Raw genomic sequence first — 26,198 nt, forward strand, 5'->3', positions numbered from 1 at the left:
TAATCAATACAATGCATTGTAAGAGGAAACAGTAACCAAAAACTCAGCAACCTGGTCCCACTAAATATGGAGTAGAATCAGCCAAGGAAAGTCACCTCCCACACAATGTCATGATCAGCTTCATTTTCTAATGTCTTTAAATCCTGTTATGACCACATATTGGATGACAAGGGCCAGTTCACTGTTCAGGCACTCTGTTCTTGGCTCCTGTGCCCATTTAAGGACAGGGATGAGACAGTAATCATCAATCAATCAATCAGTTACAGAACACATTATCAACAGAAACCTCAGCAGTGACAGCTGACATATTTCCCTACCAGACAGGCAGGTAGAATGGAAATCTAGCCCAGACTCCATCTATAGTGTCCTTAATGAGGTCCAGCCAGCCTTGATAATCAGCTCCTCTGCATCCAGGTCCTACAGACCTTCTGCAGTAGCACCAGCATTTCTGGAAAGAACTGGGCTTGCAATGTCTGTGGGAGCCTTCAACTCAGATACACAGAACTGACACACAGGCAGCTCTGAATTTGCTGCTGTGGGTCAGCCAGGGACCTGTCCCCTCTGGTACTCTGGTCCTTGTGCTTCCTAACTTGCTGAGTCCCACTGGAGTGTTTTTTCCATCACTATTGCAGAGATTGGCTCCGCAGCTGGGTTTGATCAGCCACACTTGGCAGGGTATCTGCCTGTTCCAACCATTTATATCTCAGCTCATGTGCAGCTTGGCTGAGGTGACAGGCAACACCTCACTCTGCCATTGCAGAGCTGAGACAGCACAGAGTCAATGACATCAGACCCCCAGAATCTCCTATGTGTCTCAGAGCTAAGCAGGGACAGCCTTGCCAGACACAGTCCTGCTCTATGCATCACTGACAGCACAACATGCTTCTGGGGTCAGCTCTGAAAAACTTCCTGCAGGTACGTTCAACACAGCAGGCAGAAGTGCTGCTACAACTGTGACAGGATTTTAGACAAGACAAGTAAGACAAGAAATTTTGGATTTGGTCTGGTCACTGTTACAGGTCATCTTGATGCACAGACAACTTATCACTGATAGGGGCTTGAGAGCTTCACCTGAGCCTACATTTTAAACCAACCTCCTGACCGTACAAGGCAAGAACACACACCTGAAGTTACCTCTGACACATGCTCTCCTGCCCGACTCACATAGCTGCCATCTACCACTTATACACCTATTTTTATATTCTCAAACTGGCTCCACACTGCATGATTGGATAGATGAAGGCTGAGGATGGCTATTAAGTGGGATAAATTATGAAGACCACAAAGGAAAGTCACATCACCATCACAATGAATGTGTCTTTCTCAGCCACAAGAAGATGACTACAAAGGGGCACATTACAAAGCCCCATGGGACTGACAAGTCTGGTGGGCAATTAGCAAAGATGAATTTTAGAAAAAGCTTCAGCCAAATAGGGTGTCTGAGCAGGGCAGGTGATAGGAAGAGATGTGAAGCACAGCAGAGGGTAGGACAAGCAACCTATCTTTGACAAACTGAACTCAATCTGACAACAAAAGCATAAAAAGACAACTGGCACTCCTACAGGAATGTACTGTAGCTGGCCAGACTTCTCAAACCCTCAAGAACACGCAAAAAGAAGTGGGCAGAGTAAGCAGACAGCCTGTGTGCCCACTGGCTGTTAAGGGTGGCGTTCCTTCCTAGCTGCCCTCACATCAGGTTTAGCAGAGCTCCCTGGGCATGCAGCTCCCTGCTCTGGAACACTCCACGCTGCAGAGAACATTTCCCTCTTGTGTGGTGTCCATCTCCCACCCACCTTTATTCTGCTTTATTCAGAACTTCCTCCCAGCAGGCAGGAAAGGTCCCCTGTCCCACAGTCCTCCCCCTGGCCTTGTGCTACGGCTCTACCTCTCCTCCTGCAGCAGCCACTGAGAAGCTTGGGCTCATGCAAGCATGTGAGCATGCTGCAAAGCACAAGATGACTCCACTCCTCAGCCACGGGCTCAGTGCCCTGGCCAACAGAAAGCAGGGGGAAATCAGGTGTCAGTGAGAAGGATCGACAACTGACCTCTGAGACTGTCCCAGGTTTGCTGTGCAATCCAGCAACGGGAAAATTAACTGCTGTACCGCCAGGGACATCCAAAAATTATCAACTGAAGCCAAGACCACCTCTGCAGCTATAAAGGGGTGGCCACAGGGCCAGGAGCGGTATGAGGCCACATTATTATCCCCTGTGCTCATATGCCCCAGACACTGACTCCTGCAAAAGGGTACAAAGACTGCACAAACCCACGATGTTACACCGTTTGCTTTCTCTGCACACAGTCATGACAAAAAGCTTCTTTATTAGGGAGAGCAAGGCCTAGAAAATAAGGAACTAGGAAGCTGTTTGGCATAAAAAGAAGCATACAGCCATTAAACAAGGAGTCAAACATGAAGAAGTGTCAGATTTATGCTGATCATAGAATAAAAGTTCCCTACAGCCCTCAAATCTGTATCAGGGACTGCAAACTGTTTGCAAAATGCTTGCAACACTGAGTCACCAGAAGCAACAGGATTTTATTAGTATCATGAGCTGAAGGGCCAGATAGATTCAGTGTATGAAAAATTCACTACAGGCTGTTCCCAGTGCCAGATAAAGCTCCCCATGTGCCTACACACATGGGCAGGCCTGCCACATCTACTGACATGGCTTCCCAACAGGAAACCAGCCTCTGCTAAAATACACTGCCCATGGTTCCCTCCAGTGAAAACACTGCTGGAGCAGGATCAGTGGTACTGGCAGTAGAGAGTTAATGTCACACCAACTGGAGAAGGCTACTCTCCACAGAAATTAATGCAGAATCAAAATCATGGCATGGCTCATGTCAGAAGAGACCTGTGGAGATTGCTTTTGGGTAACTCCAAGAATGGAGGCTGCCTTGTGCCAACAAGGCAACCACAACCTCTGCTTGTGCCACCACCACGCTGACAATGCCAGGGAACCAGAGGGACCCTCTGGGGTGCAGCCTGTGCCATGGCCTCTGGTGCCGTCCCCGGGAGCCCCGGGAGCGCGGGGCTCACCTGCAGACCCCTCCCCACAGGTGGCACAGCCAGGGATCCCCGGGCCCGCTCTGCCCCGGGCTCAGCAGCCGCAGCTCCCTCGGCCTGACCCCAGCAGAGACGCTCCAGCCCTGCAGCATCGCAGGGTGCTCGGCGGGCTCTGCCCAGCTTGTCCCTGTCCCTCGTGTTCTGGGGAGCCAGCGCTGGGCCCGCCGCTCCGGGGTGGCTGCACAAGCGCTGAGCAGAGGCCCAGGACCATCCCCTCCCTGCTCTGGAAAGGTTTTGCCTAATGCAGCCCAGGGCAGCATCAGCTACTTTTGGAGCCAGAGCACACAATCCTGTCAAGGAGCCACAGAGGGACACGATCACATGGTGTCACATTTTTCATGAAGCAGTAGGTGGTATTTTTACATTTAAAAGAACGCTTAGAGCTCTAAGTTGACATGTTTGACCACATTCATTACATGGAAGCAGAAAGTGGAAGTAGGCAGAGCAGGAGAAACAAGAACAGATAAAGAGCTACAAGATTAGCACCTGCCAATCCTGGTTGCATGTAGGCTCTTAAACAGGGACTTAAGAGCTTATTAGCACTTTATCTGGAAGAGTTCATGATACAAACAACCTCATCCCTAACAATGTGTGTTGGGAGATCTGAAATCTGCACCCAAAACCAAGTTCCACGTTCTAGACCAGAAGAATGAAGGTTTCACTGACCATGCAAACCCCTGCGTGGGCTACACCATACAACTGCAATGCAATATTGATATGAAAAAGATATATATGTTCACATCACTGTGCAAGAACTACACACAATCAGAAGAAACAAGGACATCCACTGAAATGCTACAGACTTAGCTACTCTGGAGCAATCATGTACTCCCAGAAGACAGATGTACCCTCAGAAATATGACTGTGAAGATGATCTACTGCAAGCAGCTCTGCTTAACAGAAGCAGGGATTGAACCAATATAAATGGACATTCTAAAATACAATTAGGGCCTATAAGATCAAGAATTTCAAGTACAACTTCCCCAAATTTCAAACTCCACATCTTTGATTATCATTGTTCTACATGCCAAAGGGACCTTGGGAGATTTAACCTAGAGCAAAGCTCACCCTTGGAAGCAGGTGCCAGAGAAAATGCTGCTTGGCCCACACAGCTACAGATCTAAACCACAAACCTGTCCAGGCAGAGAGGAACCCCTTGAAAAGACAGCTCACCCCCTGCTCAGGCACAGCCAGCCACCACAGGCTGCCCTTGCTTGTTTTGTGTCTAAGTGATCTTTTCAGAACTGGCATGAAGGAGCTTCCTATACTACTGAGGTTCCCAAAGCCTTCAACCAAAGGGCCCTGAAAGGAGGAGACACCTGCAACTGTTGTGCTAATATGAGAATGGGTGAATAAAGACCTGGATGACTAGAATCCACATCCCCATACCTTCTGGGAAAGTCACGTAAAACCACAGAAAAAAACAGAGCTGAACTAAACTGAAGCAGCAATGCCTTCAGTGCAACACAGAAATAACAATGACCTCAGAAAAATGGATGTTTCATCCATTACCTGGAGCACTAAACAGAGACATTTAAACCTTTTAAAATATCTTACTTAACTGAAAATAACAACCAGTCTAGATGATCATAATTTTTTGGTGTTCTCATGAATGAGGCGAATCACAGCAGCACACAGAGGGTACACTGAGATAGGGAAATAAGTACTAGGAGCAAGAGCCAGCTTTTAAACCTTCTGCAAAATAAAAATGAGATTATTACTATCACAGCATAGAAGGAGGAAAATCTTTGCAGAAGGCTGCCTAGGTCCCTGGTTCTTACCACTAAATGGGACTTAAAAAATCCCACCCCCCTCGCCCAGACTGAACATGCGGTCAGCAGAAGGCAACTGGAACTTCCAGTGTGGACAGAACCCATGGACTGCCACTCACTCATGGCTGCTCCTCCTACTTTAAGCTCTGTGCTTACACAAAAACCTAGGACAGGTCTCTGCAACTGTTTCTGCCGCTCTAGTAATCAGGGCAGCAGCTACAGCATTGTGGCATTACAATTAAAATCAACCTCATGCTATTCAACCCAGTTTGTCCAACAGTTTCTCAGGAACAACCCAAATGAGAAATACTTTCATTTGGAGACAGGCTGAGAGTTTCACAGCCAACACAGACCTATGGCAGAAAAAGCTTTTAAAAAAAAAAAAAAAATAAAAGCCAGCCACCCAAAAAAAGTAGCCTGGATCCAATCTGGGACTTTCCAAAGCCTTCGAGACAAAAGGTTCCACTCAAAACTATTTCCTTGCCCAGTCTCATCGCACCTGTAGTCACAGACAGACTTCACAAATATCTGCCTTAGTTTTGCCAAGTTTCTAAGGAACCAAAAATGCTTGGCTTGGTAGAGAATGTGCTTGACTCACACACAAAACTGTACAGTTAGAAAAGCTAAACTACATCAATTCATGTTACATCTTCCTAAATCAATGCCAACATGCAATTTTTATGACAGATTGTTCTGTGTCTGATTACTTTAATTATGCATTATTTTCCCTTTAAAAACACACCTGCCATAGTTGAAATGAGCCAGATCCAAGATATCCTACTAACCTCTTATTTCTACATCACTTCAAGTGTCTGTTAAGAATGTGGAAACCAGCATGACATTTAAAGAGCAAGCAACAAAATCCAAGGGAGTGAAGTGATGACTAAAATAAGATTAGTTATAAAAGCATGTCACTCACAGCCTCATTAGCTCAATGCTCAAGCAAAACAAGAGCCTCATACCCTAGATTTAGTGTTTTCCAACCCAAACCACTATTCAAGATCTAAGGCTTAAACAGTCCCCACCTCTCATAACAACAGTACCTCCAGGTACAACAGACTTAAAACAAGTTCACAACTAACCATCCAGGAAAGCTCAGTATTCCAAGGCCATCTGATGCTGTTCCAGCACAGGTGAGGTACCACAGCATCTCCTTATGCCTGCAGAGTGCTGGTTCAGGCATCTCCTCTCCTTTTAGAACCAGGAACCTTTGGTTCTGCTCACAGGGGTGACTTGATACTGGAGGAAGGGCTGGCCAGCCCTCAGCCTTGCTGCCCTCACTGTGGCTGAGCCCAGGCTCAGCCAGGCTCCCATTCTGTGGGCTTGTTCCTGGAGCAGTCTGCTCGCTGCTGCTCTGCCATCCTGCAGCCATCCCCAGGGACACCTGCCCTCCTCAGCACTCGAGCCCCGACTACATCAGCATCCCCCCCCTCAGCTGCACCAGACCCCAGACTGAGCTTTCCAGGAGCCTCTGCTGCGCTGGCGATGCAGAGTGGCACGGCACATCCTCCTGCCAACACCTGGAAAGCACAGAGCCCTTCTGGTCAGGCCCTTGCCCTTTCCACCACTTCAGCTGACAGTTGGTAGGTTCCCAACTCAGTAGAAACAAACTCTAACCATCGAGAATAATCCTGATGGCAAAAAATAAAATTAAAAATTATTTTAAATATAAACATGGTGTTCTATGCAATAGGGTTACAAACTGCAGCACTCGAATCCTTCTCTGGCTCCCACCAGCCCAACTCCCTCCTCATATGCACATATCTCCCCAAACCCAGAGATTTATCTGGGGAAACATCAATAGCCAAGCTTACTTCAAACCAGGGACTCATTTGGGGCAGGAGGGATCTGGCTATCAGGAGCCAGACACAATTACTGAAACATTCATCTTAAAACCAACACATCTAAGGAGTTCAAACTACAAGCAAGCAATTGGATAGCCAAGCACACAGTGTGGGGTTAGTCCAGGGCTGGGTCCCAGCCAAGGGCAGCAGAGAAGCAGCAGGGAAGAGCCTAATGGACGTGGGAAGTTCAGCTGGGAAGAGCTCAGAACAAGGCATGGCTTGTTGACATGCAGGAGCCAGCATGCACAGGGCCCGTGGACTAGCACACGCTAAGAACATGGAGAGGGAGAAAACTAACAACCAGGAGACTTCACAAAGGGCAGTGCTCCCTCTCTGTAAGGCTCTGGCCAAGAGCACGAGGAACTGTTTGCATCCCAGCACAGAACACAAGCTCTCCAAGCAGGATGCACCTAAGCCAAACAGTTTTACACACAGCCTTATAGCAAGGGAACACTGTAAATAGATCAGTGTGTATGTTTGTGTGTTACAAATATAGATACACACACATATATATATAAATATATATATATACAGATACACACAGAGATAAAATCATGTACATGACATAAGTGGAGTCACATCACAGGAGCGGAGAAGTTTGCTCACCATTAGCAAATATCCTATGAAAGACTGTTGTAACAGAGCAGCCCGTGAGCGGGAAGTAAAACGAGATAAAGTCAATGAGTTGGTGAACAGCAAAGCACTTACATCCATAGAGACAGCTGGGTCAGAGTCAGGGCACACAGGGACAGGACTGAGCACTGGGCCCTGCCTCCAGCCACCTCTTCAAAAGAAATTTGCCTAAGGAACATCAGGGTTTCCACCTGAGAACTAGACCAAGCAGGGGAGACAAGGCACCTCTGACCAAGCAGAAGATTACAGCTGACTGAGACCAAGAAGCTGGAAATTCTCTTCTTCTGTGAGTGTCCTACAGGCCCACCCACCCCACTCCTGCAGCAGAGAATTCCCTTTCTCTACATCCCAGCAGCTTCTGGCTACAGATCTCAGTAGGAGAACTCACACTTACACACCTGGCCCCACAATGCCACAGCAGAGCTAACACCCATAAGTGCCCTGGCCCCATGGCCTGGAATTGAGGGCAGACTCTAAGCAGACACAACTAAATACAGACTGAGTCTAAGGTCAGGTGTGGTGCAGACAGGAGAGCTGCATAGCAGCGATGCCTGGAGGCACAAGAGGGAAATATGCACTGCACTCCACAGAGCTTCCTTTGTGCTCCATCAAGGTCTCACTCAGCAAGTGCTGATATATCACTGTGTCTCAGGGCACCAGAGGACACTGAGACCCTCCAGCTTAAGGCCTCCCTTCTGCTGGGGCACTTCAAGGTTGCCCACAAGGATTTTTAATTCAAGCACATCAGTTCTTTCCACCTGTGATTTGTTCTTACACCGCTAGTGAATTCCAGGAACAGCTCCCAACAATGCCAACAAAAGCAGGCAGCAGCACCAGGCTCCCTGTCTGCACATGCTGTTCTTTCTGCACTCAGAGCAGCTGTAGTCTGTCTCAGGAACACACCTGGCAACACATCCCCTCCTCAGACAGCACAGACACCCACAGAGGCACTGCTGTGCTGCACCTGACCTCTGTGAAGAGTACACAGAGTACAACTTGGACTTATCACAAGGAATGCTCTCATCTGACCACAGCTCTACAAAGCATGTGGAACGTTCCAGTCTCTGGGAATACCAGTGGCAAGTTAAGAGCTGTAAGTGTCTTTCCTGTCCTTATCACAAGCTCTCCAAAGCTCTCCACTAATTTGAAACTTTTTATCCTTAAATCTATTAACTCTGCACTTTATGGCACTGGAAAAAAAAAAAAGGTTAGCAAATGAATGGATTACAAATGGTTTTTGCATTTAAGCATTATGCAAAATCTTTGTTCCTTCCCACTCCCTTTTTCTTCCCCAGCTGACCCCCAGCACACAGATCTGCATACTCAACAGAGAAACAGTGACCAGTCCAGCCAGTTCACATGCTCCTGCATCTGAGGGAGCAGCAAGGAGCCAAGGGCTGTTCCCACACCTGAACATGTGTCACAGGAACCACTATCAGACATTTCCAATGTGACACTGCTCTCCTGGCACACCCTCCCCCAGCAGACAGCAGGATGTCCTGCAGTGCACATCAGCAGCTGCCTTAGCCAGGTGTTTGCCCCACATTCAGCAAGTATTCTCTTTGCCAAAGCCACAGGGAGAAGAACTTTGGGAGCAGCACCCAGCATAGTACTGGGGACAGAGACAGCACCAAAGCACAGCTCATAGTGCACTGAATCCTTGTTCCCCATAAACCCACTGAAATTACTGTCCTGCTGCTTTTAAGTAAACACAGCCGAGTGCTCAGATACCAGCCAGCTGTACAGAACAAGGACAGGAAGCAGCAAATATGAGCCTGGCACTGTCAGTGACCCCGGAGCAACTGTCATTCCAGGACCCAAAACTCAAACCCAGCCCATTTGGCACTGCACAGGCAGCAGCGCCAGGGAGAAAGGCTCAAGCTCCAACACAACCAGCAGTCCTGGGGATGTAGCTTTGCCTTTTCTGGTTGGGTGGGCTCTGCAGGAATAGGAACACATCCTGCAACACTGCCAACTCTATTTCCAGCCTGCACTGGAGCCACAGCTTTCCTATCTGGAGGATTCCTCTTTTGACCACAAGCCCACTTGCACTCACTTCCTTTTCTATTCAAAAAAAATAATAAAGGCCAGAATCTTTTAGATAAATTACTTCATTTCTGAACATAAGGTGAGCTAGGTAGCCCACAGCTGTGGAGCAGAAAGGTCTTCTCAGGAACATCTGCACATGAGCACTGCAGCTGCAGTCACAGTCCAGAACATCCTGCAGCTGTAACAGCATGGACACCCACTTCTCCTGGCATGAGCACAAGCATGTGACTGCCACGTCCCTCCTGCTGCACCTGACAGAAGCAAAGCTTTGGGAAACTGAAGGGAGCAAAGGTGCAACTGTATCGAGGCCACCATTTGTAGCCCACACCTGAAGAGCCACCTTCCTTCTACACAGCCTCTGAACTGCACCACTGGAGTTGCATGCTCTGGGAACAGCAGGTCTGATGACCTGCAGGATCTCCCTCTGGTGAGAGCCCTGGCTACAATGCCAGCTCCGTGGGTTTGGTTTTACAGACAGCGCTGGCTGCCCTGCAGAAAGGTGGCAGCTGCACAATACTTTGAAACTAAACTAAAAAAGGGAATTTCTTGAGTACTCAAATCTTCCCAGCAGTCTGAACTGAACGCCAGGGAGTTTGCCAGCACACAGGTACTACATGTACTCACTCTTGAAAATCTCTCCAACTTGGACAAAGTCAGGAAAACACAATAAAGTTTGTGTGATGACATGATGACATCAGCTCTTGTGTGAAGAACAAGTCCCCAAGTTTTACAGGCAGGTAAGGAGCAGAGTGCTCCTTCTGCCATAAGCCTGCCTCCCTGGCTCAAGCACAAATCTGCTATCCCAGTTCTGGAACAAAACAATGACATAGGATTTCCTTGATGGGAAGAAAAGCAGTAAGTCTGCAGCTGACAGAGAGGCTATTTCTGGATGACAGGTGATGTAGAGCATCTTTCCCTGTACACTGCCACATCAAAGCAGAACTAACACAGACAATAGCTCCAGAAAAGCAAAGACCTATTCCTCAGATTGAGAATACTTGCAGAAGTTGAACAACAGGTAGCAAAGCTGTCCCTTGAAAGGTCATGTCAAGGTATGACATAATGCATTCTGACTGCAGACAGATTTTTAGAGACATGGGAATAGCAGGAAAAAACAGAGTATGCAAGGATGCTCTGCACTGCCAGGAACACCACTGCTTACTTATGAAATAAACTGTTTCAGCACAGGGAGGCTGCCCAAGCAGGGCATTCTGTGCCAAACTGGCCCAGGGCAGCTCAGCAGCCTGAAGGCAGGCCCGTGGAAGGGATGCTGGATAAGGATGTCAGGACAAGCCACCCACTGCAGTCAGTCTGTCCACTTTATTATAAACGTGGGTTGCTACAAGCAGCACTCTCATGGCTTCATGGACACAGCTCCCCAGGCAGCTCCCAAAGCTCCACAGTGCTGGGAGGAGAACTCTCTGTGTATTAACATGAAAATCTGCAGAGCAGATGAACCCACAGATGATATGTCTATAAAACTTCCAAGTTTCAGCATCATTTCCTGTGCCATCCCCTTGAGACAAAAAGCTAAAGATGAGGCTAAAAGGCAAACAGTACATCAGTCTTTCCTGCACCTGACAAGGGTCCAGTCACCAGTGAATTCTGCTCCCAGTCTGGCACATCTGATGTGGTGGAGAAGCACATGTACACACATGCCTATCATGCCAGGGAACCTGGATAGGAGTAGATTCCTTTTTCTGTTTGGGTAGTCTGTCTGACAGGCAGGGGCACCCCCAGCAAGCATTACCTGACCCAATTTTGATCAGTCCATTGTGCTGGATGAAGATGGTGTCACAGGTCAGGTTGCCATGGATGATGGGGGGATCACAGGAGTGGAGGTAGCTGGAGATGCAGAACAGAGCACTGGTCAAGGCCTTGAATCCCTCCCTTTACCCCTTTCCATGTCAAGCAACATCAGAAGAGAACAGGGGAGCAAATGGCACATGCCAGGGATTTACAGTGGTCAGGAGATACAATTCAGTGACTGTACATCAGCTTCTAGCTGAGAACCAGGAACAAATAGGAATTGTCTCTAATGAATCTCCAGAACATGGGAGGGGAGGGGGGAGAGAAAGCCTTCTCCTATCAGTTCCCAAGAAACTCAGGGTACCAGAGGTAAAGACACACTCATCCAACCTAGTACTGCAGAATAGATCCTAAAAGCATCACAATTTTATACCAAAAAACATCAGAGCCTTATTCTGTCTCTACTCAAAGGGGACCAAAGAGGCACTTAATGCTATACACACACCCAGTTGGGCATGTTTGCCAGCAGGCACAAATAAAGCTTTTCAGTGCTAGGTCCCAGGTACACTCTGTTTTTCCATTGCACTCTGCTTGGGTTTATGTTAGCAGCTAGCATAAATTAGGACAGTCAGCTCCCAGAAGCTTATTAGAGCCCAAACTATTCACCAATAGACCATTTAGCCAAGGTGGCACCAGAGTTTTCTCTACAGAATGCAAGCCACGCTCTGTCATCCAGGCTATTGTTTTTCTGAGGTTCTAATTAGCTACTCACCAACTCTAGTTCAGGTGGAAAAGAGTTTCTAAAACCCAAAACACATTCTACTCAGCTGTATTGCACTAAGATGGCTGCAGAAGAGCCGCATCATTGAGAAGTGTACACACACATGTAACAACACCGTGCCTCAATATTCATGAATCCACTGCCTGCAACAGAGCTGCAGCCTGCCAATGCTATGGGAGTTTTTCTCAGTCCTCTCACACAGAACTGGATTTCCCTGTCATCTTTGCAACATCCTCCTGACCATGGAGAAACCCAGGTTATAAAGCTGGATACTCTGGAGAGCTCCCTAATGCCACTCACTGGCACATCAGCCCCAGTTGCTGGGATCTCAAGGTGAGTACCCCACGTACCTGAGAGCAGAGAGGATCTGCGTACACCACCGCTTCCATGCCTGCAGACACAACAGGAAAAGGATTAAAAAGTCACCCACAAGGAGCTAATCTGTAGTTCTGTGATTCACAACCCACTCTAGGAAGCAATACATGCTCCAGCTTTTACTCAGTGCAGGTGTAAAGCTTGTTTCTACATATTCCCATGGGTCCAGAAACACACCTGCCTTCCAGAGTCTCTCATGCACAGACACCTTCCCCCTTTCCTGTGAGGGCCCCTGGAGAGGGACATGCATGTCACACCACACCTAAGAAGCTGCAGAGCTGCTGGCAGTAAAGCAACCAGCACAGAACTGCTGTCCCAGAGAACCTGCAGCTGAACTATGTTACTGGGACACAGGGGAACTGCAGCAATGTGTTATTGCCAGCTCTCATTGGGATCCTCTGTTGAAAGGGCTTTCCAGGTGTTGATGGCTCTAAAGAATTATGGTCAGACAGGAAAAAGAAAAGTTACCTTTTCATTCATAGTTTTGTGGTTTTTCTTTGTCTTCTTCAAGAACTGTTTCAAGCTCCCTGAAGACATGTACTCAGTGATGAAGATCACCTGTGGGGCAGTATGACACATTATCCTCCACCTTGCTGATTACCTAACAACACACAATGAGAACCCAACAGCCTGATGGCTGCACTTACCCTGGCCTTGTTCTCTTTCACATCAGCCCAATATTTGTGGAACTTCACAATGTTGAGATGATCCAGTTGAATTAAGTTGTCAAACACTGCTTTAACTTTTTCCTTAACATTGGAAAGACAAAGACATGTGACATGAGAGACCATGCCAACCTATATCCTTCTTTCTTGCTGGGTCTTGGTCCCCTCAAACACCAACATATACGTCAAGCCCCTATGCTAAGAACATTCAGTATCCCATTTTCTTCTGCACTGCATCTCAGCAGAGTGCGGTTTGATTGCCAAGTCTAAATGAACACAAGGGCTCATGGAAATAGAACAACAGTTTTCCAGGATATTTCCTATGCAGGCCAAGCTTAAACCAAATTCGCTACATTTGGGCAGCACAGCATTCCAAACCCAACCAATAATCCACACCCAAAGTCCTGAGTATCCATAATCCCACCCCAGGGCAAGGTATGTTTCTCACATCCTGCTGGGAAACACATCAACTTACTTCCTGAAGCTTAAAGTTCTTCCGCTCAGAAAACTGAACTTCATTCCAAACAACTTCCACACCCTCCTCCGTATCCATGGCCAGGTAGGCACTGTCAATCCCTGGGACATTGCGCTGGTTCACCTGGAGGGAAGGGTGGAGACACCTGTGAGTTCTAAGCCAGCAAGACCAGATCATTGCCACGCAGCACTCATTGGAGAATTATGAACTCTGCTCATTAACTTTTAATTAAATAAGAATTCCAGGACAGGATTTGCACATATATTTTGGAGCAGGGCGTATCCAAAACGTGAGTCACTGTAGACCATGTGAGCAGCAAGTCCTGAGTGCACCGGTGGGAAAACCTCTTGTGCACAAACACTGTGTTGTAGCAAAGCTGTCTTTTGCCAGCTATATATTAGATTTTCATGGTTTAGGACACCTGTAGTTCATTCTGCCACAAAAAAAAAACCCAAACAATACAAAAGGGATACAGAAATGTCTTGAGAACTCAGATACAACTTTGTGGAGGAATCCTCTGAAAGGCGATGACACCTGACACTCAACGAAAGCAGAGAGGAATAAGGGGAAACCTGAAGCTTCAGAGGTGGGAGCCAATGACACAAGGGAAACCACTACAGTAATTTCTTTAGTTAATTATTTTAAACATTGACCTAGCACAAGAACACCCACACTGAATATTAAAGACACAGACGAGCACTCAGAAAGCAGCAAGGCGAGGGGATTGAGAGTTTAGAGCCCAGCACAAGGATGGAAAGGGCTGTGGGAGGACATAAGGCTGAAAGACCTGCAGAGATTACAGGTGAACCCCACTCCCAGCAGCAAAGTTTTCTATAACATTGTTTTTCTTCAGATATGTAGCAGCATTTAAAGATGAACATGGTCTCTTTCATCCAACATTCATGGCATTTCCTGTAATGCCTTTGCCAGGCAATTTCACAGGCACACAGCAGCCACAGTCATGGTGAGCATCCCACTACACCAGGCAATGTGCAGTGACAGAACTGGATTGAAAGCATTTAGAGAGGATAAGAAGGTAGAATTCACCTTTTAATTGTCAAATGGCAATCATTATTATTCCCATCTGCTGACCACACACCAAGTATCACTCCCCAGATTTACGGGATAACCTGATTTGGCAGAGACTCACAAGGATCACTGAAATCCAGCTTCTGGCCCTGCACAGGAAAACCCCAAGAATCCCCATGTCTAAGAGCATTGCCCAAATACTCCTTCAACTCAGGCAGGGTTGGTGCTGATTACCAGGCATGGCAGCTTTCAGCTAATCCAATTTCCCCCCTGAGGTAACAGTTAACACAGACCTGCTTGGCAAACCCAGACTCATCTTCTACTTCTATCACCTACCAAACCTGGCCATTTCACAGCTCCTCCTTCTCATATTGCTCACCTTCTCTTCCCTCAATGGGGGGAATCCAATTCCCATTTCCATCCAATTGCTGGAAAGTCTCACCATATGTAAGAGCTCCCTCAAACATCCCTCCTCCCCTGGGCAGCCACTTTCACATGATCAAATTTCCCCGATTTCATCATGTCAGCCTGAGTTACTCTATCCCATTCTATTCCCTCCTGCCTGACAACACAGTGACAGGTCACCAGTACAGGTGGGATTCTTGATGAACTCCCACGGGACTCTGAGCAGGCCCAATGACTTTTAATACCCTGACACTGCAGTGACAAACGATGCCGAGCACAGAAAAACCAGAGTGATACAGACTTCTCTGGCAACTCAGCAGTAAACGAGTATGACACAGCCAGCTAGCTGCAAGGTGTGGCACAGGCAGGAATAAGGGTACAGGCATAATTACATGAGAAGAGCCTGACTATGAACCACCCCACTGCCTTCCACTTGAGCCACCTACACAACTCGGGGTGAAAGGACTGAGATTTGCTTTAGGAAGACATTCACATAGATCTTAAAAACTTGCTTTTATATATATGTACACACTGATATCAACAGGCCAGGCCTGTTATATTTCATCATTAAAGAAAACTGAAGGAATAAAAATAATTAAGGATAGAACATTTATTCCTTCAAATTTCAAATTTTAGAATAAGCAATATCTTAGGGATGACAACAGCATAAAACCACCCAGTACAATTACTAAAGCTGAATGGCAAAAGGTTTTAACTTCAGGGAAGCTTAAAGAAGCCCAAGGCAGCAGAAAGGCAGGTGTGTGAGAGCAGTAAGGGCAAGGTAACAGCCACCACACTGACACCCAGTGCCCCTGCATCCCTTTGGACTCTCCTTCTTATCCCACTTGCTGCCTGTTAATAGAAACATCAAGGTTGGAAAAGACATCTAAATCAGGGAATCCAACAGTTAAAGGCCCTCTGTTGAAAAGCCTCCAGGCTTTACTGGATTGAGTAAGCCCTCAAGTACAAGCAACTACTGCAGAACTGCAGCTGGGGCTGTGGACTTGTCACATCTCCCACTTCAGGCCAAGCTCCCCAAGCATACATGATTTCCATGACTCATAGGCAATATTCCAGAGCACCAGATATGACTCAAGACACCAAACCCAGCTGACATCACTGACAGCAATTCTGTTTCTCAGGACATTCAATAGCTTGGGGAGAAGAGTAAAAGGGGAAAAATACAGACAGGTAACTCAAAGGCAACAGCAGATTCCTTCTGCTTGCCAAATCCCTATCAAACATCCCTTTCCATGCTCGGCAAAGCAGAATCCTAAACCCTCATGAAAGCATTGAGATAATGTATTACTCTGGTGCTTGTTCCACACAGCCCCCAGACCAGGCAGTTTTTACACTCTGAGGGAGGAAGTGACCTGAGCCCAGCTTAGACCGAATTTCTGCAGCACAGCAGGGGAAGTAGCTCCACACTACAGAAGTACCAACACAGCTCTGAGTCCATGTAAGCAGGAGGCAAGGAAACTCAAGAAGAATTTCTAGTGAATTACTTAAAGGAGTATGGGTGGAATGGCACAACAGCTCTAAAGGAAAAAAAGTCTGAAAACTAAATTTCCTTTTGGAAGGTTATTCTATTGCCCAATGAATATTTCTTCTATAGCTCTCAAACATCTGTATATCTGCTGCTGAAAGAACACAGACTTTTGGAGTGACATTCTGCAGTTCACACGAGCTGACAATTAAACAAAAAAATAAAACCAGCCTAAATCACAAGTGACAGCAATGATTTACAATCTAGGAAAAAAGGTATAAAAACTGGGGAAAAGTCCACAATAACCAGAGTATCAGTACAGAATGGACTTACACGTTGAAAAAGAACTGCGGAATGGCAGTACCGCAGGCAAGACAGTGACAAGAATCCCCAGATTTGATTTAGAGCAGCATGAATATGTTAACCAGTTTCCCTGGCCACTTGTTTAAGCCAGAAAAAGGTGATATCTCTGCCAATGCATTTAATTAAACCGACACAATTAAACCGACACAATTGCCTTGGCAATTACAGTCATGGTAGTAAAATGTTTGAAAGGCTTTAATTCAACAAGAAAATTAAAATAAACCAGTGTAATTTAACAGCAGCAAGGAAAGGAAGGTATTGATCATTATCATGGCTGTACAGACCACCTCATGCAGCAACTAAACTGTAAAGAAAAGACAATCTGATCACCAGCAATACAATAATTGGTTCTTCCAGACATGCTGCAACAAGTAACAAAATCAAACACATCAGCAAGAAGTTAGTCTGTTAACCCAATGGACACATCTGGACTATTTAAAGACAGGGTTAAAAGTCCTCCATGTGTTGAAGTTCTCCCTGGCTCCTAACTTCACTGCACCAGTTCAGGAGATGCTGTGCTGAGACCTGAGCCAAAAGGTGACACAGCCTTTAGGCACAGTACATGTCCCTGTCACCTCCCATGGATCCTGCTCTGTGCTGAGCTGAGCCCTGCTGGGAGCCAGGACACCCTGCAAGGAGCACAGGCCCCACCTGCCAGCCAGAGCTGCATGTGCTCCACAGGAAAGGGGCAAGTTTTGAACCACTGCATGGTGTCACACTACCATTCTACAGGTGTCACCCAGTGGCCATCCAGCCTCTCCAAAAGCCCTCCGACAATTCTGGCTAAGCAACACACTGCAGGAGAGACCTAGCTACAAATTACCAGGTAACTCCCCAGGCAGTAGATCAGGAGTTTATAAAAACACAAAAATACGACAGGACTCAAGATACCGAATAGAAGCAGCACTTCTCTGGCCACACTCACTGAGACTGGAAAAGCAGTCTCAGATCATCGAGTCCAGCCACTCCTCCAGCATCACCAAGGCCACCACTAACCCATGTCACAAAGTGCCACATCCCTACAGCTTTTAAATTCCTCTGGGGATGGGGACTGCAACCCTGCCCTGGCCAGCCTGTGCCAAGGCTGGACAAATCTTTAAGGAAGGAATTTTCCCTAACACCCAAGCTGAGCCTGCCCTGGCCCAGCCTGAGACCATTTCCCCTTGTCCTGTCCCTGTTCCCTGGGAGCAGATCCCAAATCCATCCCCCCAGCTGTCCCCTCCTGTCAGGGAGTTGTGGAGAGCCACAAGGTCCCCCGTGAGCCTCCTTTTGTCCAGGCTCAGCCCCTTTCCCAGCTCCCTCAGCCTCTCCTGGGGCTCCAGCCCCTTCCCCAGCTCCGTTCCCTTCCCTGGACATGCTCCAGCCCCTCAATATCTCTCTTGTTGGGAGGGGCCCAAACTGACCCCAGGATTTGAGGCACAGCTCTACCAGTGCTGAGTATCCCACAGAGAGACAGGCATCATTCCATCTATTTAAAGGATACCAAAAATGAATACAAACTGCCTAATGCAAGACCAAAGGGACAAGTGCTCAGTTTCACTTGCTGCTTCAAAACAAACAAGCAATCCAGAGTACAAGAGCTCAGTCATACTGAGCTGGTCTCTGGAAGAAGAGACAATGATTCTTCATCCCTAACTCCCAACAGGAAACAGAAACAGCACAGCAAAATAAATAAGGAAGTGTGGAAGAACACCCAATAGCTATAAATAAACCCATTCAGAGAGCTCATCAGGAAGGTTCTGGTAACTGCACCGGGGCAGTAAGTTCAGATGAGTGCCAGCAGTGCAGAAACTCCCAAGGAGAGAGGGAAAACCAGAAAGGATCAACTCCATGTGAGCTACTCCCAGTCTGTTATAGCCCACCCTGTTCTTCTGGATATTTTCACTTGGCAGAGAGATCTTCAAATCACTGCAGGTAATTCCGAACAACATCAATCACACAGGAGGGGCTGAAAGATCAGTACACTGAACAGAAAATGCCATAAAAATGACTATACTGTGGAAGTACCAGTCTTGGAAACAATCCCTGAAGCCACATGAAACACTAATGAAAAGGGATTATTTAATGTTTTCTGATAATACTGCAGAAAGCAGGCAATGAGGTGAGCAAACCTTGTATTTAAAAGAGAACAAGGAACCTGATCTTGACACATCTATAAACTGCAAAGCTGACTGCCGTAAGATGTCAGAAGTAAAAATGGCTGCAAGGTGAGATTATGGGTAATTTTGAAATGGACTAAGAGCATTTGGGTACACTATTCATGGGATGTTTGAGGAAAGTAACAAAAGTGTGGAAAAAGAATGATGAAGACAAGTCTCAAGCCAAGCCCCAAGCCTTGCCACCATCACCTGCACTGCCTTTTTTTTAAAACTATTTTTCAAACTATTTTCCGTACCAATGTGCTTCTAAATCTCTGTGTAGGTGCACAGGCAAGCACGGACATCTGCAATCAAACTTCATGCCAGACTAGCCAGAGAGTTAGGACAGGAGGACTTGGGGTCAGGTTTTTGCAGACAGAGGGCCTGGGAGACAGGTACTAGACACCTAAAATGGGATTTTTTCCTGAGCACTGATAAAGGGAAACAGGATACAGCTATTACTGTCACGCATGTCACCATGGGATGCTTGAAAATCACCATGCTTCCACAGCTAACCTATGTCTGGCTGTGCCTCTGTCTACCAGGATTTGCCATGCAGCCTCCCGTCAGGCAGGATGTGGAGTCAGAGCCAGCTCACAGCCTTTCCCCTCTGCTGGGCTGGCAGGAAGCCTCTTCCCAAGCCCAAGCTCCACCAAACGTGTGGCAGCTGTCAGACAGAGAGGGCTGACAAGGCAAGGCTTTGGTGCTGCTGCAGACCACGGTATTTTTAGAGCAGTTCTGTAAGGATTGCAGCGAGAACTCCATCCCTCAGTGGCAGGCAGCCAGAGTGTGAGCAGCACCTCCAGCCTCCCAGGAGTGCTGGAGAGCAGCACCAGCCAGCCCTGCTCCTGCCACTGCTGCACGGAGCGGGTGCCAGCTGCCTGTCACAGCCTGTGAGCAAGGACAGAACAATCCCCTCTGCACCCTGAAGTGCCCCTCAGCTCATTTTGGCATATCCCAAGGGCTCATTTCTTCCAGGAAGCCCCTGCATGAGCCAATAACAATGTTAAAAGGCTTCATATACTCCCTTCTTAATACCTTCCCTGTGGTCAAGGAATGCTATAAAAACTACAGTGTGGCATTAGTTTTCTCCACCAACTGGAAATAAAACATTCATTGTCAAAGCCTGTCAGGAGCTGGCAGCCCTCTAAGTGCCAGCTCTCTTGGAGGACTGGTGCTTATCTTTTACTACCTCAGCAAGTTTCTTTCCAGTCATAACAGAGGCTGAAAAAAATCAGGCTCCAGCATCTCAGAAACCAAACACTCAGTCTGTTAGCATTTTTTCTCCAAGAATGCTGCACTTGAAGAAATGTAAATCCAGAGGTACAAAACTGCCTTCAAATGAAAAACAATTCAAGCAACTGAGACTCCCCCTAGAAGTGAGAAGACAACAAAGAGATAAAGATGCAGCAGACCCAATGTTTCACTTCCTGTCTCTCTGAGTTCAGATCCTCATGAATCACACATCTTTTCTTCACATTGGATAGATTGAGAGCATCTGTAAGCCTGAGCACTGAAATCCAACTCTAACACCCAGCCATCAACAGCTGAGAAGTGCCAATCCAAATAATGGATCTCTCACAGAAAAAAAAGAAAACCAAACTAATGGCAATGGATTGCCTAAATTAATTTTCTGAACTTCCACTATCCGGTGAAGAACAGCAAGACTGGACTCACATTCACAGGTACAACACTGTCTCAAACTCTGCTCCCTGAGTTCTGCTGCTGACCTGACCCCCAGGGCCACAGGGAACTCCACCCATCACGCTGTCCTCGTCTGCACACCATCGCAAGGGGAGCTGTGAAGAGCTACAGCTTTCATCTAGCTATCTGACAGTGAAAAACCCCAGACAGAAAAACAACCATTATTCAACTTGGCAACCACTGCCTGCACAGCCACACTGACACATGAGGCACGTGCCCAGAGATAAGGCAGAAACGAACATCTTGATCTCAGCAGTCACTGAAGTAGGGCAGAACATGGAAACTGCAGCAGGGGGAAAGTCCAGCAGCTGAGTCGCAAATGAGTTAATAACACAAGAGCCACAGAGCAACAATCGACAAGGTCCTGATGGCTATCAGGAACTGAAATGTCACCTCCAGCCACCCCAGAAGTCCCCCTCAACACTTCAGAGTCTGTGGGACAGGTGCACAACCCCTGTGCCTGCCATCAGTGCAGGGCAGCATGATCAGCACTGGGACAAGTTTCCAGACAACAGACAAGGTACAAGCAGGGCTGCAAGAACAGCACAATGTTCTCCCACTGCTCTGAGCAGCCTGCCATGTTCTCTGGGAAAGGGTAAAGGTACTTAAGCAGAGACCAGTGTTCATTCTCCCATTTTCTCCCTCTTCTGCTCTAAGTGCCTGGCTTCACATTCTCGCATTGTCCTGTGCTGAGGAGTGCACCCGGTGAGAGCAGCACCACCCCAGGCTGGACCTCGTGAGGAGCCTACACAAAGGGCAGCCAGGCCCAGCCAGGCCTGCTGAGCCTTTGCCCTCTTCACCCTAACGGACACCCCGAAAAGGGGTGAGACATGGATTACTCCTTACTAAAGTATATTACAAAGATGTCAACAAAGTACATCTTATAAAGTCTTGGCTTACACAGTTACACAGTGTTTTCCTCTCCAGAAAAGGTACAGAAAGAAACTTGGTCAATAGACAGACATTACACACAGCAAGCCCAAGGACATCACCATCTAGGAAGGGTTGAGCTTCTCCTGCCAAGCCAAACACCATAATGCTGGGCTGAAAACAAAGATTCTGCTGCAGCAGTGAATGACTTTTCCTATGGTTACGAGTCATCCATGTAGCTTAGGAAGCTAAACCCAACCTGCTAATGTGGTGCTGCAATCCTGCTCCATTAGGAAGTTTCTATTCCTAGGAGGCACAGCAGATAATTCTCGAGATACCTGGACAACCCAAGAAAAGCACGTTATGCATGCATGCTGCCTGCAAGGAGGAAACAGTGTTACAGCAGCACAGCAGAAACAGAGGGGCTGGTTTTTCAGGGACAGCAACCAGAAGAGAGCCAGGCGAGCACAGGCTGGGACCCCACCAGCCCTGTGACCACCCTGCCCTCATGCTGTGGGGCCTTGCCCTGTGCTTCAGCCATGGGACAAGATATCCTGTAAAGCCTCACCTGTGTGCTGGTCAGGACAGCAACCAAGGATGTGGGCACAATTCCACAGCCAGATTCAACTCTGTGAGGAAAGCAGCACAGTCCACAACACTGCAAGAACCACAGGTACTGCCCCATGTTCCACAAAAAGTGGAATTTGGGGAACATAAGCATTTTTATCTTGTTAAAAAGGGATCTTAGCTAAAAATATCACAAAAGCATTTGATTTTAATAAAACTACTCTGAGCTTTCACAGGAATTACACTATTTGTACTACAGAAGCTCCTTGTTTACAGGAAGAATTACAGTCAATGAACTCAACACTCAGTAATTTTATGCATCTGAAATTTAAGCAGAATAGAATACAGAATACAGAACAGCCAGCTGGAAGGGACCTCCACAGATTCCCTGGTTCCACTGCTCAAACATTTTGGGCATTGTCCAAATGCCTCAAACATGGACAAACCTGAGGCACTGACCTCCTCTCCAAGAAGCCTGGGGCAGGTGTGACCCTCTCAGTAAGGAAATGCTCCCTCTTGTCCAGCCTGAGCCTTCCCAGATGCAGCTTGGAGCTGTTCCCTGGGGTCCTGGCCCTGGATCCCAGGGAGAAGACCTCTAGTGGGACCTTCTCCTGTCATAAACATCTGATTCTGCTGTTTGTAATAGCTTCAGGATGGGATTCTGTGCTACCCCATCCTGCTCCCACCTAGAGAAGGTTTGCCCTCTCAATGCCAGGGCACATGCTCACTCCTGCCGAGATGCTGCCGACCAGCACCCGGGTCCCTGTGGTCCCTTCCTACAGGGCTGCGCTCCACTAGCTCCTCTCTCCGTTCAGACTCGTTCCCAGCACCATTTCCACTTGGGCACCAATGCATTTTCACTAGCGGACATGGTTCAGTCAGGCGGCTGAAGCTAAAACCTGACACCGCTGCCTTCCGCAGGTCCTGCTCGGCCAGGACGGCGCTGCCCAGTGCCCGCCCAGTGCCCGGGTTCGGGTTCGGGTTCCGGTCCCAGTCAGGGTCCCCTCCCCGATCCCGGCACGGCCCCCAGGGTGCGGCTGCCTCGGGGCGTGGCCAGAGCGGGCCACAGCCAATGGAAGCCGCCGGCGGTGATGTAACGCTCCGCGCCACCTGCCATTGGTTGGCGAGGCCGAGGCGCGGGCCCCGCCCTGACCGCCCGGCCCCGCCCGCGGTGCCCCGGGACCGCCCCCGCTTCTCGTCCCGGTTCTGGTCCCGGTTCCGGTCCCGGTTCCGCGCGGGCCGCGGGGCGCTACGGAGGGCCTGAGGCAGCTTCCCCCGAATCGGGAGCAGGCGGACAGGGCGTGCGGGGTCTGCCGCCCCATGGCCGTTCCGGGACCGGCGGCGCGGGCACCGTCCCGCCGAAATCCACTCGTTTCGGTAAGAAGGCACCGACATCCTCGGCTCACAGCCAGCCCGCTCCTCCCTGCTCACCGGCCATCTCTGCACTGTCTGCACAGCCCCACCTCTGCTGCAGCGAGTGCATCACTCATGGGCGATAAAACAATCTTTTTTTTTAAAAAAAAAAAAAAAAGCGAGGCCATTACATTTCAAAACCTACACCGGAGCACAGCACTCGGAGCAAGCAGGAAAGAATCACACATAGGCAGTACCAGAGCACAGGCAGGACGTACTGTCTCATTCCACAACCATGTGTGTACATCCATTCGTCTCCGGATTATCATGTCTCATTGTTTCCACGGTGCCACCTCACCCAGCAGATACTGCCATAATAAAAGATCGGTGTTGCATCACTGGGGAAAGGTCGGCAAATGCTTTTTCCACGGAGTAACACCATCTCCCTGCGAGGGGAAGCGAGTAAGAGCCTGTTCACTCACAGCACTGACAGGAAGAACCAGAGCTGTCCTAACTTCCCCAGGAAAAAGGGCATTCTGCTCTGGGACACTCAGAAAGCAAAGCTGTTATTCCAAATAAATTTCAGGTTAGGACATCTGCAGTGCGAGAGTTTACTCCGGACAGCAGATCAGCCCAAACGATTACAACAGCAAAGAGAGTCTGATGTCATGCAGTTCAGGGAACAAAAGCCTCTCCACAAGCTGGGGGCTAATTGAGCCACAAAGTGACACATGAAATCCAAAGACACACCAGGATTTCACCGCAGGGTCAGCTGCAGCTGAGGCTGCTCCCGATCAGACACAAAACTGTGCAGCCTCGATGAGTGAAGGCTTCAGCAGCAACAGCCCCAAGCTCACCCAGATCATTCAACAATGTGTTCTGTAGCCCCAATGCCCATCCCTCAACCTATGGTGGTACAGCAGAGCTCTGACCTTTACAGAGGCAACCTGAAGCCATAAGACAATCATTTAGCCAAGCCGAAAATTCAGTTGATTTCATTTGCCTGTCAAGAGAGAACTGAAATCCAAATATTACTTGTAGTGTAGGAGAACACAAAAAACCCCGTGCCTCTTTGTCTCTAAATGATCAGTACTAAATAAAACACACTGAGAGTATGACACAAACCAATCAGCTTTGTTCTCCAGAATGTGCCCCATCAGTGCAGAGAGCAAGAGATAAAGCACCTCAGGTATGGAATATATTGTGAAGAGTCAGAGCTTCACACTTCTTTTAAAAAAGGGAAAAAGGAAATTTTTTTTTATGTGAAAGCCACATTTGTAACCAATCTGCAGAGCCTCACCAGAAAAAGCACATTCTGACCACACCATGCCAGCGCTTGGCTGACACTAAACGAAACCATGACAGCTCTCAGCAAGCAAAGGTGAAGAACTGCAGGGAATCCCTGACCTTAGTTTGACCTCCAAATTTACATCAGAACAAATGACTCTCTCACCATCGGTGGGGTTTGTACTGCCCTTCCCGCAGTGGTGGACAAAGCGGACAAACTCGTGCGCTCAGTCCCTGACTTGGCTGAGAAAAGCCCCATCAGCACTTCTGCCGCAGCGCCAGAGCAAGCACGTTGTCTGGCTGTCAGCATCTGCCAGGGCTGCACAGCCTGCCCAGCTAGGGCAGGGGCACTGTGCCAGCACAGAGCAGAAACCAGTTGGTGCAGACAGCCCCCAGCAAGAAAAACATCGAGCCCAGCAACGAGCAGAAAAAAGGGTATGTCCCAAACAACACCAGGTAGTCTCCTTGTGCCTTTACACGGTACACTGCCAGTACGCGCACTGAGCAGTGGGTGCGGGTAGGACAGGCCAAGAAACAAGCGTGTGTGAGTTGACTGCACTTGATCCTGATTACAGACGACAAAGCACAGCAAAAGCGAGGATTCAAAAGCTGATGAGCCCGAGTAACCGGCTCACGTCACTGGCCACTTCGGCAGCAGGTACCATCCACACTCCCCAGTGAACACCAAGAACTATCCAGTCACTGCTTTCTGCCGTTCCCAGAAAGAAAGATCTATGAAACGCGATGCACACCGGGAACGCCGGAGCCACTCCCTGTTCCACAGCAGCAACAGCTGGCCACCACACCGGCCTGCGACAGGGGAACACACCACTGGCTGCGCTCCAGCCCAGAGGCTCCGGGCCCGAGGAACAGCAGCCGTGCGGCTGCCGAAGGACCACCCTTCTCTCCGCCCCCCAGGAGCGGGACGGATCCCCGCTCTGGGGCCTAGCTGTCCCGGCGACAGGTGGCAGGAGGACCGGGGATGGGGGGAAGGCGGAGGGGAGGCGGGACAAGCGGCCGCCGGGCCCCGCCCGGGCTCCCCCGCAGTCCAGCTCCGGGAACCGGCCCCCGGCACTGACCTCCTCACGCCGCTTTTGCCAGCGGCCGCACGGCGACTCCTCCAGGATTTCGGACTCGTCCTCGCTCTCCTCCTCCTCCTCCTCTGGGGGCGCCGCGGAAGTCACCGGCGCAGACACCGAGGTCATCCCCGGGCCAGACGAGGCGGGCTCCGGCTTGGGGTCGGAGCCGCTGCTGGGCACCTGCTTGGACTCGCCCTCCGACATGCTGCGGTCGCACACCCTGCCGGAGAGGCGCGGTCCGTGAGGCGCGGTGGGGCGCCAGGCCAGGCTGGGCCGGCCGGGCGGATTGGGCCGCGCCCGCCGGGCCCTTAAGCCGGGGCGGCGCCCCGGGCCTGCCAGCGGCGCCCTACCTAGCCGATCCCGGGGCGAGGAGGGAGGCGAGAGGTGGGAGCCACGCACTTACCGGGCCCGCGGTACCTCCCGGTCCCGAGCACGTCCCCGCCGCAACCGCCGCGCTGCGTAACACGCCGTGCGGGGTGGGGCCTCTTCCGCAGCCAATCAGCGCCG

The 26,198-nt window shown here is 49.0% G+C and overlaps 1 protein-coding gene across 2 annotated transcripts in view; it reads right to left on the reverse strand.

Annotated features, from left to right (window-relative positions):
* NRBP1 (nuclear receptor binding protein 1) overlaps nt 1–26,144 on the reverse strand; it is a 33,611-nt gene extending 7,467 nt beyond the window's left edge. Inside the window, exons 1-8 of one of the 2 annotated variants that reach the window (XM_062489540.1) lie at nt 26,095–26,144; nt 25,692–25,911; nt 13,411–13,533; nt 12,918–13,019; nt 12,739–12,828; nt 12,246–12,286; nt 11,116–11,210; nt 7,290–7,313 (exon numbers count right to left, since the gene is read on the reverse strand). In XM_062489540.1, coding sequence (XP_062345524.1) covers nt 7,290–7,313; nt 11,116–11,210; nt 12,246–12,286; nt 12,739–12,828; nt 12,918–13,019; nt 13,411–13,533; nt 25,692–25,895 — 679 coding nt within the window. In that variant the 5' untranslated portion in view covers nt 25,896–25,911; nt 26,095–26,144. The remainder of the gene's footprint in view (nt 1–7,289; nt 7,314–11,115; nt 11,211–12,245; nt 12,287–12,738; nt 12,829–12,917; nt 13,020–13,410; nt 13,534–25,691; nt 25,912–26,094) is intronic. The other variant, XM_062489539.1, reaches the window with a different exon arrangement.
* Between the last annotated feature and the right edge of the window lie 54 nt (nt 26,145–26,198).

The sequence above is a fragment of the Cinclus cinclus genome, chromosome 3, assembly GCF_963662255.1.
Source record: "Cinclus cinclus chromosome 3, bCinCin1.1, whole genome shotgun sequence".
In the NCBI taxonomy this organism is placed as follows: Eukaryota; Metazoa; Chordata; class Aves; order Passeriformes; family Cinclidae; genus Cinclus; species Cinclus cinclus.